The 14,936-nt window shown below is 40.2% G+C and overlaps 2 protein-coding genes across 4 annotated transcripts in view; one reads left to right on the top strand and one right to left on the bottom strand.

Moving 5' to 3' along the window:
- The window catches only part of ap5b1 (adaptor related protein complex 5 subunit beta 1), a 135,310-nt gene extending 128,327 nt beyond the window's left edge, over window positions 1-6,983 (top strand). The window contains exons 1-3 of one of the 3 annotated variants that reach the window (XM_049021597.1): window positions 2,671-2,806; window positions 3,043-3,194; window positions 4,107-6,983. In XM_049021597.1, coding sequence (XP_048877554.1) covers window positions 3,045-3,194; window positions 4,107-6,719 — 2,763 coding nt within the window. In that variant the 5' untranslated portion in view covers window positions 2,671-2,806; window positions 3,043-3,044 and the 3' untranslated portion in view covers window positions 6,720-6,983. Of the gene's footprint in view, window positions 1-2,670; window positions 2,958-3,042; window positions 3,195-3,792 lie in introns of those variants that run through there. The other 2 variants (XM_049021596.1, XM_049021598.1) reach the window with 2 other exon arrangements.
- c8h1orf50 (chromosome 8 C1orf50 homolog) lies at window positions 6,787-12,240 on the bottom strand. Its single transcript, XM_049021672.1, has 5 exons — window positions 12,047-12,240; window positions 9,037-9,152; window positions 8,683-8,769; window positions 8,319-8,450; window positions 6,787-7,794 (listed from the first exon to the last, which is right to left on the bottom strand). The coding sequence occupies exons 1-5, from the start codon at window positions 12,093-12,095 to the stop codon at window positions 7,612-7,614; spliced, it is 567 nt and encodes a 188-aa protein (XP_048877629.1). The 5' UTR covers window positions 12,096-12,240; the 3' UTR covers window positions 6,787-7,611.
- Window positions 12,241-14,936: the final 2,696 nt, after the last annotated feature.

Here is a 14,936-nt window from a genome sequence, read left to right on the forward strand (position 1 = left end):
TGAGATGCCTTTCCTGGGAGTGAGGTACAATCTGTCAACAAATTTAAATTGCATTTGCTGATGATTGGGATCGAGTTTCCGCCTGGGTTACATGAGTTTGTATGTGCTGCCCATGTCATCGTGGGGTTTCCTCTGGGTACTCTGGTTTCCCGCCACAGTTGAAAAACAGGCTGAGGCTAATTAGAGTTACTAAATTGCCCGTAGGAGTGCATGTGTGAGTGAATGGTGTGTGAGTGTGCCCTGTGATGGGCTGGCCCCCCGTCCTGGGTTGTTTCCTGCCTCGTGCCCATAATTTCCGGGATAGGCTCCAGATCCCCCCGCGACCCAGAAGGATAAGCGGTTTGGAAAATGGATGGATGGATGGATGGATGACTGGGATTTTAGAACAGTTTTTAATATTGTGAATAATGACGCTCCAGGATAACATGGGGGTGGGGGAGAGCTCCATCTGCCAGACAGAAGTGATTGAGAGAGGTTTATGAGAGGATTTCTAAAGGAGGGAATAGAGACTGGACACGGGCTTAGAATTGGGGGAAAGAGCCAAAGCAAATATGTGCAGTGGGTGAGGCAGAAAAGGAGAGGAGAGAGAGAGACTACATGCCCTAAACATGGACCTCAGCTGGAGGTACACTGTAAAAAAAAATCTTTAAATTCCAAGGCAACTTACTGCACTAGATATTTGAGTTTTGAGGGCAACTCAAACTTCTAAGTTTTCAAGAGAACCACCTGTTGTTATTTTTCGTTCAGTTAATTTATCTTTCATATCTATAAAAACTTCAGATTTTTAGTTTTACATACTAAGAATTCCTAACATCAAAAGTTGTTCCGACCTATTGTCTTTTCTTAAGGTTTATCTTTCATATGTGTAAAGACTTTAAAATTTGAGTTTAGCATACTAAGGCTTCACCCATTGCATGCAATGCCCAAGGGTACAAAAACAGTGCTTAAAGATCTGCTGGGCTGGGCTTGAACTGGAAATCTTTCAGTCAGAGGTTTAAGCCACTGAGCTACATGCTGCCCCCTCTGGACAAGGATGTAGCCAAAATTCTGAACAGTTATTAAACTGTAAACAGTGTTTTTGTGTTAGCATTTTATTCAGCTTATGTACCAAGCCCAACATCAGCACCTGTGGGGGCCCTTAAGCAAGACCGGTGACCCCTAACTCCCTAGGCACCACAACAGGTAGCTGTCCTTCACAGGAGCTTGCTGTCATTCCCCACGGGGATCCTCAAAATGTGTCCACTATTATTTATTACTGTCATGTTTAAAATAAGCATGATAATTGAACTGTTTTGTTATCTTCATTTATAATAATTAGTTGGCAGTATTTTTTTGCAGTTTTGAATTCTTAGCATGTTTAGTCAAATTTTTGTTTTTATGCATATGAAAGATAAATCATCTGAACAAAAGAGAATACATTGGCACAACCATTGTTGTTTGTAATTCTAAGTATGTAAATCTAAAATAAGTTTTTATAGATATGAAAGATAGATTACCTGAATAAAAAAAGAATTAGTTGCCACAATAATAGGTGGTGAAACAATATGAGACCCCAGCTGTCAAAGATGTCACCCAACGTGGAAATGCCTGACTGTGACCATGGTGAGCTAGAGATGGGGCGATCTCCAATGTTCAGGACAGGGTTGTGGAGTAATGGCATGCTAGAGTATGATGAACCATAAACTTGGCGCGACATGACAGAAGACCATTCAGCTCAGCCCTTGTCTTGGGAAATATGGATCTCATGATCCTTTTTAATTGAGATGCTACTTTTCATCAGAAATCTTCTGACGACATTCGCAAGCCAAGCCACCGCCGAGAGCAACCGTGTTCATTATGACAGAAGTTCTTAACAATCATCCAACAGTAGGCTGAGTCGTCAGTTGAGCCGTATCAATAGAAATAAATACTTCAAGACTAGGGGTCAAATAAGTTATAAATTTGGAGATTTGAAGCAGAGATGTATTACATTTCTAACACAAGTCCCAAGGAGGTAAAGATGGCACAGCTGACTGGAGGACAGCACACTTGTGATCAGATAAAGAAGAAGAAAGCAGAGAAGCATTAACCAAGTACAAGAGTGCAAGCAACAAAGATGTAATCTATGCAAGACTGGGACTTGAAGCGAGGAGAGAAAAAATTATTCTCTGTATGTACAGCAGCACCAGCAGTCAGTTACAGAGTGTTATGTAAGCTGCTAGTAAGCTGAATTGAAGTGATGGGTCTATAAAACCATGTACTAACTTTTTTGCATCCTGAAGTGAGAGCACTGTTCTAAGTATTGCAATATCCTTGAAAGCCGTTTTAACCAAATTATTTATGTGAGCATCCAGAGACGAGGCTGAGTCAACAGTGACACCAAGGCTTTTAACCACGATGATTACACTAACTAGCTATCACACTTTATATTGTCAGCAACACTCTAGGCTGTCCTAGGGTCCAGCAGTAACAACACTCTGGGCTGTCCTAGGGCCCAGCAGTAACGCCACTTTTGTCAGGATTTAATAGAAGGAAGCCTGAGCATCCAGCTCCTAACTTCAGCCAAGCATTTCTCAATCTTTGACAGCTGAAAGAAGTAATCCGTTTTTGCACATATGTATATTTGAACTATCGTTTGCAACAATGGAAACTCACGCTACACGGCGGTCACGTGATTGATGTTTCGAAACTGACGCCTCAAAACCGGAAGTTTGGTAATTTTATATTAGCGATAACAAAAAGCCTTTTATTATGAAAACATCTAAACCGGAAGAGTTTTCAATAGGTCGCTTTGGTCGTATGATCCGGTTCTTCAAGGAATGAGGAAGTGAGAGAAGCGGGATAGAAGTTAGAATAATCTGTATACACGAAATACGTTTTAGTGAAATTTGCTTGCATGGGGATAGATGGCAGATCTTCAACAAATCATTTAAATTAAAATATATATTTCGCTAACAGCGCAATCGGTAAAGGGGAAAGTGAGTTAATACACCGTTTTTTAAACGCAAAATCTAGTTACTTTAAAGCTGCAGATATGTAATCGAAAATCTTTCACTTTTTCAGTAATGGCGAACGTGATTCCAGTATCCTGGCCTCGAAGAATCCCTGCTTTCTTGCTCAGCCCATCTCAATTCTTGTCCAGCACAACATCCGAGAGCTTTCTAGAAGAACTTCTCCATGAACTGAGGGATGACAGGACCAACGAAAGCACAAAGGTGTGTTTATGTCACGGCGATGCTTCTACTAACATATAATTATATATTTGAACTACGTTTCTTTAACAAAGTTAGAGTTTAGTAGAATTATTCATATTCGTATTTTCCTATGCGATTTCAGGGATGTAAGAAGTAGGGTGTACTTTAAATTGTACGAATTCTAGTTGTATATTTTTAGGTGAAATAAATATTCAGACTAATTAAAAAATGCATATCACATTATTGCTGTGGTGATCTGGATCTCAAACAGGACAACTTGGGGGTATGATAGAATACACGCCGGACTCCGCCAGGGTGAAATCCAGGAATAAAGGTGGTTCAAAACAGGGAAACAAAATTTGCACGTAAACTAAATATGAAATTCTGGATGGGGGAGACAGTAATGCTACCTAGTGAACATTAATACTGACCTCAATTAATTATAATTCATATTTGCTACTAGGATATTTTAATAAGGGGGCGGCATGGTGGTGCAGTGGTTAGCCTCACACCTCTGGGACCCAGGTTCAAGTCTCCGCCTGGTTCACATGTGTGTGGAGTTTGCATGTTCTCCCCATGTCGTCGTGGGGTTTCCTCCAGGTACTCCGGTTTCCCCCAGGTACTCCGGTTTCCCCCCACAGTCCAAAAACATACTGAGGCTAATTGGAGTTACTAAATTGCCCGTAGGAGTGCATGTGAGAGTGAATGGTGTGTGAGTATGCCCTGCAATGGGCTGGCCCCCCATCCTGGGTTGTTCCCTGCCTCGTGCCCATTGCTTCCGGGATAGGCTCCGGACCCCCTGCGACCCAGTAGCGGTTTGGAAAATGGATGGATGGATAGATGGATATTTTAATAGCTGTTGTGCAAATTGAATGATTGGAAGTTTGGATGCATATTCTCCTGTCACTTTTGATATTTATCATCTTGTTGCAGATCTTCTTACTGTCACCACTGTTAGAGTACCCCACTGTACTTTGTCCAACCCCAGCAGCAGCAGAAGAAACAGCTTTGGAACTCCTAGCCATTTTCAATCAAGTGCCTCACAAGTCATTCCACTTTAAGGATCAGCTTATGGTAGCTATTACAAGTGTCTTGTTGTGCACATCTTGCATGAATAGTGAGGTGGCCAGAAGCTTTCTTGACATGGTGTTTCAGATGATCCAGGACACCAATGATCACAAAAATGGGCAACAGTTTTTTTCTGCCAGGTTGATTGCCTGTGACTGCCTCCGGGAGATAGAGACTTGTTTTCCAGGGTTTCTTTCTCAAAAGTTAGAAACACTTAGTCTCTTAAAACAGCAAGAGACCACACCGCTACACCAAGAGTACAGTCTTTTATATACATTGGGACTGAAGAATGCTATTCATCACTTGTCTCTGCAAAAGGGAGTAACAGATGCTGAATTGAAAAGGACAATAAGTGGAAATGATGCTTTTGTTTGGAATGCTTTTGAAACTGTTCTTGCCCGTTTACCAGTGAACTTAATGGAGAACATTCCTGTATTACAGACAAGCACTGACAACAAAGAGCTTAAGTCTGTTGTATCCTTGCTGTTAGAAGAGTCCTACCTGCTAACCCCTGTTTCCCAGGCTTTTTTACTCAGAGAGCTTATTGAAATTGTAGCCATGATGCAAGCCCTCTCCCCAGCCATGTTCAAGTCTCAGCTCCTGCGCCTTTTTGGTACTAAGGAAATCACTCTGCTACATGCTACATTACTAATGAAGAGCACCTTCACAGACAGCCTGTTCACTACTGAGGATGAGATTTTCTTCCTAAAGCGACTGGTGGGCATGGCTCAGCATCCATTAGTAAACATTCAGCAAAAACTGTTTTATGTCGACTGTATACTTAATTTTCCAGAAAATCGGCCGATTTCTGGCAATGGAGAAGAAAGCCTGCCAGTACTTGTGACACCTCAGTTGGCTGCATCCTTACTGCCCACTGTGTTTAACGACAGCAAGACTATGCTTTCTAGGTTGCGTCTTCTCAGCTTGGTGTACATGGAAGCAGATGAGAGCGATGACAAAGGTGTTGGCTACTTGTTCCGTCATCTGATGACTCTGTACAAAGTTGTGGACAATAATAGCAAGAGAGAGATGACCGTTACATATTTTAGAGCAACTTTTATATTTCTCAGCTATTTTTACCATAATCTGAAATTTATTGATAACCTGACAAATAACATTTGTGAGCTTTATTCAAGACACTTTTACCTTGCACCAAATCTGATCAATCTAATTGATAAAATCCAAGAATGTTTGGAAGAGTCTGGGTGGCCTATCCAGCTACTGAAAGCTTTACAGAGACTGATTGTGGAATTACCTCTGCCACTCATGACCCTTACAAACCTAAAATGGCATCTCAAAATACTGAGTCGAGTGTCCAGGGAAAGTCAGATTCCTCCAAGGGCCTCACTCTGTTTTCTGCTCAGTGTCCTCATTAACTCAAGCCTTTGCAAAACAGGTGGCTGGAAGATGGGCAATGCAGTGCTCATTGTGTGCTGCAATTCACTCCAACACCCTAGCTTGCATCAGGTGTTCAGTGAGCTAGCTGATCTCCTGCAGTACTTGATGTATAACTATGAAGACACAGATATTCAAGACCATGCAAGATTCTATTACACATTGTTGAATAATCTATCTCAAGAAAAGCTATCTGGGGTCTTGGCAAGAGGACCAGATGTGGAGAGGTCTGCTAAAACATGCTCCCTCTCCTCTATCATGCCAGAGACTGATGGACTGTCCAACTCTTTGACTGTACACCAAACAAAAAATAGAATCCTAAAACTCACAAGAGTCCAAAACATCAGGACACAGAAAGTGATGCAGAAAACAAAGTCAGAGAGCCATGGAGATTGTCCGACAACTTATGAGGGAGAGTATGTCAGCACTGGATTGGTTTCCAAGATGATCCTGGAGTACCATCTGATACATGTAGGTGATGTAAATGCTCTATACGACAAACTCTTTAGTATCTGTCTACATTTTGACCTGACAGACTCCTGTTATGAAAAAGTGAGTGATATTAACATTCCGTGCCTGTTCAAAAGCAGGAAGCCACCTGTGGTGCGGCTTGCACTACAGCCTCGACAGCCATACCCCACCCACCTTCATGTCTGTGCCGTGTTCAGTACAGATGACGGGATGTCCTGGTATACTCAGTTGGATGATTTACTTGTACCTTTCTCAGATTTATTTGTACCCTTGCCTGTCCCAGTGAACTGGACCCAAGAGTCCCAAGAACAACTCTTTGACCATCTCTGGAACTCCATGTGCCAAGATGATTTCAGTCAAAAAGCCTCCAGTTTGTTTTGTTTTGATCTTGGAGGTCGGCAAATTTCTGACCTTGTTGAGGAGAATTTCAATCCCTACCTAATCTCTAAGCAACCTGACAAAAAGTGTTACAAAGTCCTCTTTTACCTTCCCCCTCAATACCATCTGTTGCTGAAAATTGTAAATACAGAAGATGCAGGTCAAGTTCATATTGCTACTGACAACTGGGAACTTTTGCCTTTCATAAACGATTACCTAAAAACAGTCACCTAAATAAGTCAACCTGCAATCTGCAGCCTAGTCTAATTGTTTAAGAAGAAGATAACCATAGCAGAGGGTATATTTTTAAAACACTTTTAATGCTTAAATTATTTATGTATACACTGAATTCTTTCCTATATTAGAAATTAATGCCTTTCTGGATTCATTGTGGGTGTGTATTATTGTCAGTTTTGTTATGGAATATTTTTGGATACGTTTGGCTGTCATCGGTAACACCAATAATATTCTTTAATAATAAATTTGAATTGCAAAATATGTTGGTAGTGTGTCTGTATTTGAATACAGAAACAAAAGGTCTACAGAATCCATTGCACAAGGTAGGCATCATCCCAAATGGTAAAGACCCACATTTGACAACCATAATTTTCCATCTACTCATATTAGATCAGGGATTAAGTGACACCCTGTCAGTTAACATGATGATGCTCAGCAAAATTCTTGGATTGTCCCCCTGTGAAAAATATTACTAGGCTTGGAAGGGGTTATGATGACACATATCCTGTATTTAAAATATGTGCATTAAATATACACTAAATGAGAAAGTTAGGTATCATTCAATTAGATTTAAAACCAATTACTTCAGGAACCTACTAAGTGTAATGATATGATAAACATGATGCACTTTTGGGCTGCAAGAGTGCAGCAACCTACATTTGACAATTTGTCATCTATAATGTTTTCAAAATCACTTAAGGAAATTATTTTTCTTTTTCAAATGCAGCTAATCCAACAAATTACAGCAAAATTGCACAAATGTAGTAAAACATGGTGTCACATTGCATAGTAATGTAAAATCTTAAACAGTGATTTGAGATGATTTAGACAGTTTTTAAATAAATTCCTTTGCATTAGTTTACGACGGCATTATATACTGTTTCCAAATTTATTTGAAGAAATCTTCAAAGTGGGGCTCAGTAAAAGGAAGAGCAGTTTTCTTGCTCAGCAGCTTGTCCATTATGCTATTTTCATAATCTTTTTTTTCAGACTCCTCCAATGGTGTCCAGGACATATCATGTTGAAGCTTGTAGGCACCAAGAAATTTGTGTGGGCAACTGGAACCCCATTCCTTACATTGAGAAGGGAAAAAAAAAATCACAATAAATATTTTGAAAGGTACTTATAAGAATGTTAAGTTCAGATTTCAGATATCTAGCAATATTGTGGTGTGGCTGTTAGATTGAGTTCTAATTCGGTTCTTTTTATGCAAATAAAACAATTGCGATATACTGTATTATCATACTATGAGTCACCACAACAGGACCACACTTTGTGAATCAAGGCTAATACAATCATAGAGACAGTCATCCAGTTGTTGCTTGCAGAATAAGATGACTAAATGAGTCTAGATTTGCTGCAATCATATATGAGGCTACAAATTCATCTTGATGCAATCATGTAATTAAGAGAGCCATTTACTCCTTTTCTTCATGCTAATTGTGGCCTAAGCATTTTTTTTTACGTCTAACCTAAATACATTTAAGTACACATGAAACAACAACTGTAAGCCAATCCAAACGCAACATGAATACTAGTAATTTCAACAGTGCATTTTGTAGTAAATTTTGTCATTGATAATTTTTCCCCCTTTACCTTAGGAGACAGAATGGAAAAATATCGCTGTCCAGACTCTCGCATGTATAGGTAATACATGTTTCCAGGTTTTTTGACCATGTTACATGCTACATGGTGGAGTTCAGCATCCATTTTTGCATTTTCCAAAACCTACATTAACAAGAAGTTCCACAAAGATCACCCTGTATCATTTTAAAGAATATAATTACAAGGAGGTCAAGACATCTTTCAAATTTAAAATCACTGTAATATTGCATCACCAGGGGTCATTCTAGAGTCAGATGATATCTGGCCCAGAAATTATCACACATCATAACATAGTGATGATAATTATAAATATGATTATGAAAAAGAAGAACTGGGACCTTCTTAATCTCCTTACCCTTCTTGCTTGTTCCTGTAGGTATCTAATTTGATCTGCGATAACTGTTAACTTGTTGCAGGCATTGGCCCTAACAAACTCATTTCCCTGTAAAACCAAGCCATTAATTTACATTGTGCAGTAGATTCAGATTTTATATAGAGGTGTTGTCATAGCAGAATATTATTTAACATATGTCTTTATTAAAGGTGCAATGTGAAAATTTGCAGAAATTTTGTTATTAAGCTTTAACTGCAGTATTAATTCCAAATTTTATATGGGAAAAACCACTTCACAGGAAGCAAAAACTGCCATCCCAGAAGACTTTATGAGCATGTTCAACAAATATGATATAAAGATATAATTATGTTTTACCTTCTGTACTTGGTGTGCCAGCATAACAAGGTCCAAGGGATCCCCAATGCGGTGGGACTGATATGAACTTACCAATTCCAAACCATGAGGAGTGCTTGTGGACTCCACCAAGGTCACTATCAGTGACACAGACAGAAAGATAGAGAGAGTGTTACGTGGGTATCCCCCTAACTGGTCCAGCCGATTGGGTCCTCAGAAATGAGGATCCTGTGAACCCTCAGGGAAACACACCACATGGCCGTAGTGCTGTAACTAACTGATGTTCCCTCACAATGCAGGTAATATGCCTCATTCGGGACTCCTCTAGCAATCACTCATTGGGCACAAGTTCAAACTAGCGGTAGCCAAGGATTCTCTGAAGAGTCATAGTACTGAAGGAGTCCAGTCTTCGTCTCAGCTCACTGGATAGCGTCCATGTCTCACAGTCATACAGCAAGACCTGGACCTTCGTCCTCTTTGCAAAGATATCGGGAACGCCACACACCCCTTTCCAGCAACCTCATGACTCCCCATGGTCTTCCAATCCATCTGCTGCCTGCAGAGGTATGTAAATCTCTCAACGATGTTGACATTCTCTCCGCAGACAGACACACTACTGATGATTGTGCATAAGAAGTCATTAATGGACTCGATCTTGGTCTTTATCCAGGACACCCACAACCCCAGACACTTAGGCTCTTCGCTCAGTCTCTCGAGAGCCCTGATCAGAGACGCCACTGACTCTGCTAAGATCACAGCATCGCCAAAGTCAAAATCAGTAAATCTTTCTTCACCAACAGATGCCCCACAGCTGCTGGACCCAACAACCTTGCCCAACACCCAGTCCATACAAGCATTGAACCGAGTAGCATTGAACACACCCCTGGCATGGTTCTCCAGATATTCTACCTCCATTCTGCACAGCACTCACAGTACCAGTGTATAGGCTGGCCATGACGTCCAGCAACTGTGGGAAGATCCCACAAAGTCTCAGGAACCTCTACTGATATTCGCGCTTGCGCTGGATAAGAACCCTCAGTGCAAGGATACAGTCGATGTTAGACTTCTTAGGCATAAAAACTCCAGTTGCCGACAGGCAAGCAAGTGATCACGGATCCTGTTAATGATGAACCTAGCAAAGACCTTACCCAGCACTGAAAGCAGTGTTATCCCCCTGTAGTTCCCGCAACCCAGGCAATCACTCTTCCCTTTCCAGATAGAGACTACAAGTCCCATTTTCCAGGCAGTTGGGATGACGCCTAACTCCCAAATATAAGCAAAGTTTGCCTGCAATGCCAGGAGGACAGCCTTCCCACCAGCCTGGAGAAGTTCACCCCGGATACCACAGATCCCTGCAGCCAGATCCCTACCCTCAGCTGATTCACCATCTGTGCAATCTCAGTGAGACTGACTGGTTCACAGCTGATTGGAGGGTCAGCTTCGAGAACCATGAACTCAGAGATGTCCAACATACTAGCTGGGGGGTCAGCTTTAAACAGCTGCTGAAAGTAGTCTGCCCAGCGGGTCACAACTGCAGTGTCATCCGTAAGGACCGTTCCATCACCCGCCCTAACAGCAAGTCTCTGAGGAACAGATTCAGATGTGCATAATTCCTCTGTAAGCAGGACGTGGGTCACTAGAGCACAGATGGTGTGTCACCTGCTCACAGATTTGTCTAACAAACGCCTCCTTATCTGCTCACAGCTGTCCTTCTCAGTTCCCAGTACAGACTGGAGTTGCCACCAAGTTGTGCACTGCGACTCCTCTCCATAATATCCAGGGTGCCCTACAAGATGAAACACCTCCTTCTGGTAACACTGGCAACACCAACATAGCCCTCAGCAACCTTCAGGGTCTAATAACTGAAGGTCTCCCACATCACATTAGAGCCAGCATCACATTCAAGCCTGCAAGTTCTTAACACAAATTGCATGCAAACTCATCAAAAACAGCTTTATCTTGGAGTCTGACTAAGTCCAGCCTTATTCTCCTAGTGAAATATGCAACTGATACTCCTCATGCTTCATCAAAATCATCATTACAAATATGCCATTGAGAAGCTGAAAAAACAAAACAGAATGTTCTGCAGAAATGCGATCAACAGTCAGTATGAACATAATGTCTCCTATTATTAAGCATTAGTTTCTTAAAACTACTCTTCTTTGATCACAAATACTGTTATTAGAGGAATCTCAATAACAAAAATGTAACCATCAGTTTAAGTGTTTCTCAAAACCAAAATTCATCCATTCGTTTTTTTTTTCCTTTGGGGAGGAGTCCAGAACCTATTCTGGAGGTTATGGGTGCAAAGTGGGGAATAACCCAGAACGGGGCGCCAATCCATTTCAAGGCACACTCACACACCATTCACACACACATGCAGACCCATGGGCAATTTGGCAACTCCAGTTAACCTCAGCATGTTTTTGGTCTATGGGGGGAAACCGGAATACCCAAAGGAAACACCAAGACGATACAGGGATAATAAGCAACATACTAATGAGAGACTCGAACTCAAGTTTTAATGTATTATTATTGCACTCGGATACAGCCCAATTTATAAAATATTACAAAAATATGAATGACAACAAAGCCTCAAATCATACACAAAATATATAGATTTCATAATTAATTGTCATCTGAATTTTTTTCGGTAAAAACTTCGTGCCGGGTTAATTAACGACAAATACTGTGGTCAATTTAAATATATTAGCACAGGTTACCCTTCAATAGTAAAGTTCCTCCATAATATATTTTCAAAACCTGCCACTTGTGTGATACAGTTATTTTTAGACTTATCTCTGATTACACACAACTTGGTAAACATGGCGAACTTGCAAAAAGGAATCGATAATCAATTATTGTATAGAATAACATTAAAAAGTCATATTAAAACTTCTTAAAATTTACCCAATGTGCAAAACGGAGAATAAAAAAATAATATGACTGTGGTATGTCAATGTACACAATTCGTGGTTTTTCAAAGTACTTTCACTAATTCCCAAAACACCAATTTACAATGCAAACTTACCACTATTATTTATATCGGGTTGATCTGGAGAACTATTCGTATTTTCCATTTGGTTTTTAAAAAATGTCTTTTAAAACTTTGGATATAGACGCAGTTTCTGGTGAGTGAAAATTGCATCTAAACAGTCTTGTCACTAACTGACGGGCAGTTTCTGTCCGATTTGTAGCTCTGCGCATACGTGCGCCGCATTACACTTTACGGCGTCGCACAACAGCAACTACTGGACGTCATTGATCCCGCATGCGCGATGGCGCTACTCTTACATGTGTCTGCGCGTCCGCTATATCGGGACAGTGAAGAATCTCTAGTAAACAAATATAATGAATACTGTATATGGGCGTGATTTAGATCATTATGGCCCAGAAAGTAATTCAATTTCGCCATGTAGGCTACGTTCTTAAAAACTGCATGGATATAGCTCGATTATATGCTGTGGGCCTTTTAATTTGTTTGTTTGCAATTTCGCCAGGTAGGCTACCTTCTTTAAACTGTTTTATTAGACTACATATTTCGGGATGTTTTATTGTAGTCTTTGATATCAGTTTTTAAGAAGGTAGCCTACATGGCGAAATTGAATTACTTTCTGGACCAACAAACGCAACTAGGCATGAACATTATGCACTTTCCTAGTCCTGATGTATGTCGACAGACGGACGAGGACTTTAGTCAGCCTCTAGATCCTACCCATTATGCACTGCGTTTTTTGCAAAAACCTCAAACAGAAAATCATTAAATACAAAAGGAACAGCTTTGTTTGACTTCAAAACATTACTATCTATTATACTTTAAGTTTTTGTTGTAGGGATTTTACAGATTTTTTTTTCTAAAAACTACACCATGCATCCACCATAATAAAGATCTATACAAAAAATGACAGACATATAAAATGTAAATATTGCTTTTTACTTTACAAGGGCTTTGGAGAAATTATAGTATAACTTAATGTGTATTTAGTATATGGGAGGGTCCTCTACGATCCAGGGGAGGGCCCTGGAGTAGTGGCCCCGTCCACCCCACCTATAGCGGCCCCGCCCACCCCACCTATAGCTCCACCCCTGGTTATATACTCTTCTTAGCTTTCAATACAATCGAGCATCCTTTTATTTTTTCTGCACATGCTAAGTTTGGCTTTGGACATTTTTTCAGTAATGCCATTAAATCAATTCTTCTATAAAGCTTAAATTTGGAACTTCACCAAGATTTGAGGTAAACAGGGGGGTGAGGCAGGGCTGCCCTGTATCTCCGTATCTATTTCTTATTTGTGCACAGTTACTCGCTGTCCAAATTATATCTAGCCCTTTGAAAGGCATCTCTTGTACGAACTTTAATTTTATGGTAAGTCAGGTCGCAGATGACACCACAATTTAAGAAAAAGATGCATCTGAAATGCCACTGGCCATTAATGCTATCTCCTTATTTTCCAAAGCATCAGGTCTGACTCTGAATAGAGACTCGAACCTGGGTCCCAGAGGTGTGAAGCAACAGTGCTAACCACTGCACCACCATGCCACCCCCCAGTCTAAATCAGGGCTCTTCAAATCTGGACCTTGATTATTGAAAGACTTGGGAACGGGAAACACTTCACCACACCATAACCACACCATAACGGACAAGGGAGACAAGCAAGACTAGGACTTAAATAAGACAAGACTGATTAAAGTAATCGGACACAGCTGGAGACAATCAGGGAGGCACACGTGGGTAATCAGGGGGTGTGGCACACACGAGGAGCGGACGAGCCAGGCATCACAGTGAACGTCCCCCAGAAGATTTGTCTCATTTGTTTTGGAAATGTGTTCATGTGAAAAGGTTTTGGTTTGATCTTTGTCATTTTGTTAAAAACAGAGTTGAGCTGACCTTTACATTGTGTTTTGAAAATGTCTTGTTTGGTTTTGTTGATTCAAATAGCGATCTTCTTTTCATTTTGAACTTCTAATCTATGGAAAATTCTTTAATCATAAGTGTAAATTTACTGACAAAAAAAACGTTAAATTTTTTTTTCTTGGCCGATTTCAAATGTGGTGCGGCATGGCCCCAGCTAACATTTAATGTTGGCCCAACGTTGGTAGAACGTCGGACATAACCTCGGCCCAACGTCATTAGCAGACGTTGGCCGGACGTGCATCTGCACATCGGGTTTATGTCAACTCAACGTCTGCAGCTAACGTAAAATGCACGTTGTGCCAACGCTCAGTAAACTAAATATAATAAAGAAGAAAATGATCAAAATTCTCTAAAAAGGGAACAAAAAGACACACACTCAAATTTTCCAAATTAAATTTATTATATTGTCTTAAAATAAATTTTACAAGGGATATGAAATATTAAAATCCCCATAAAATCTAACATTTTACATGTACAAAGTTCCGAGGTACCAAGTAAAACTGACATCAAGAAACACACAGCATCTTGAACATCAAACATTAACCAGGATGACATCAACAACCCAAATACATGTAATATAGAATGTTTGAGGTCACAACTTGTTGCCTATAATTTATTTCAGGTAACTCTTAACATTCCAGTTGTTATGATAACAGCTATGTTAACAGGACACTGATAAATAATTCAACTCAGCAGTAATAATGGAAAATGAACATCATTAAATTGCATCACAAATAATAAAATCACCTTGAATTTTAAAACATTTGTACCCAATTATGTTAATTTTCTTGTTCTTTCACTACAGGTAATACTTGTATTCTATGTACATAACACATGGTACATTGTGAACGCTACAGTTTAATAAAGAAATATTAATATGACATTACCCTGCTTACACAATACATGTTTATGCAGAAAATGATTTAAAAGATATGCAGGTATATATCGGTTTTTTAGTCCCTGTCACAACTGTGGAATGTGTTAAACAAGTATCTGTAGTCCGACC

This window comes from Brienomyrus brachyistius, chromosome 8 (genome assembly GCF_023856365.1).
Source record: "Brienomyrus brachyistius isolate T26 chromosome 8, BBRACH_0.4, whole genome shotgun sequence".
Classification (NCBI taxonomy): Eukaryota; Metazoa; Chordata; class Actinopteri; order Osteoglossiformes; family Mormyridae; genus Brienomyrus; species Brienomyrus brachyistius.

Excerpts from the sequence above, each read along its gene's own strand:
- c8h1orf50 (XM_049021672.1), bottom strand. The coding sequence starts at position 12,095 with ATGGAAAATACGAATAGTTCTCCAGATCAACCCGATATAAATAATAGT. Across the intron at positions 9,153-12,046 it reads ACCCGATATAAATAATAGTG|TGACCTTGGTGGAGTCCACA; the intron begins GTAAGTTTGCAT and ends TGTCACTGATAG. Across the intron at positions 8,451-8,682 it reads TACAGGAACAAGCAAGAAGG|GTTTTGGAAAATGCAAAAAT; the intron begins GTAAGGAGATTA and ends TTGTTAATGTAG.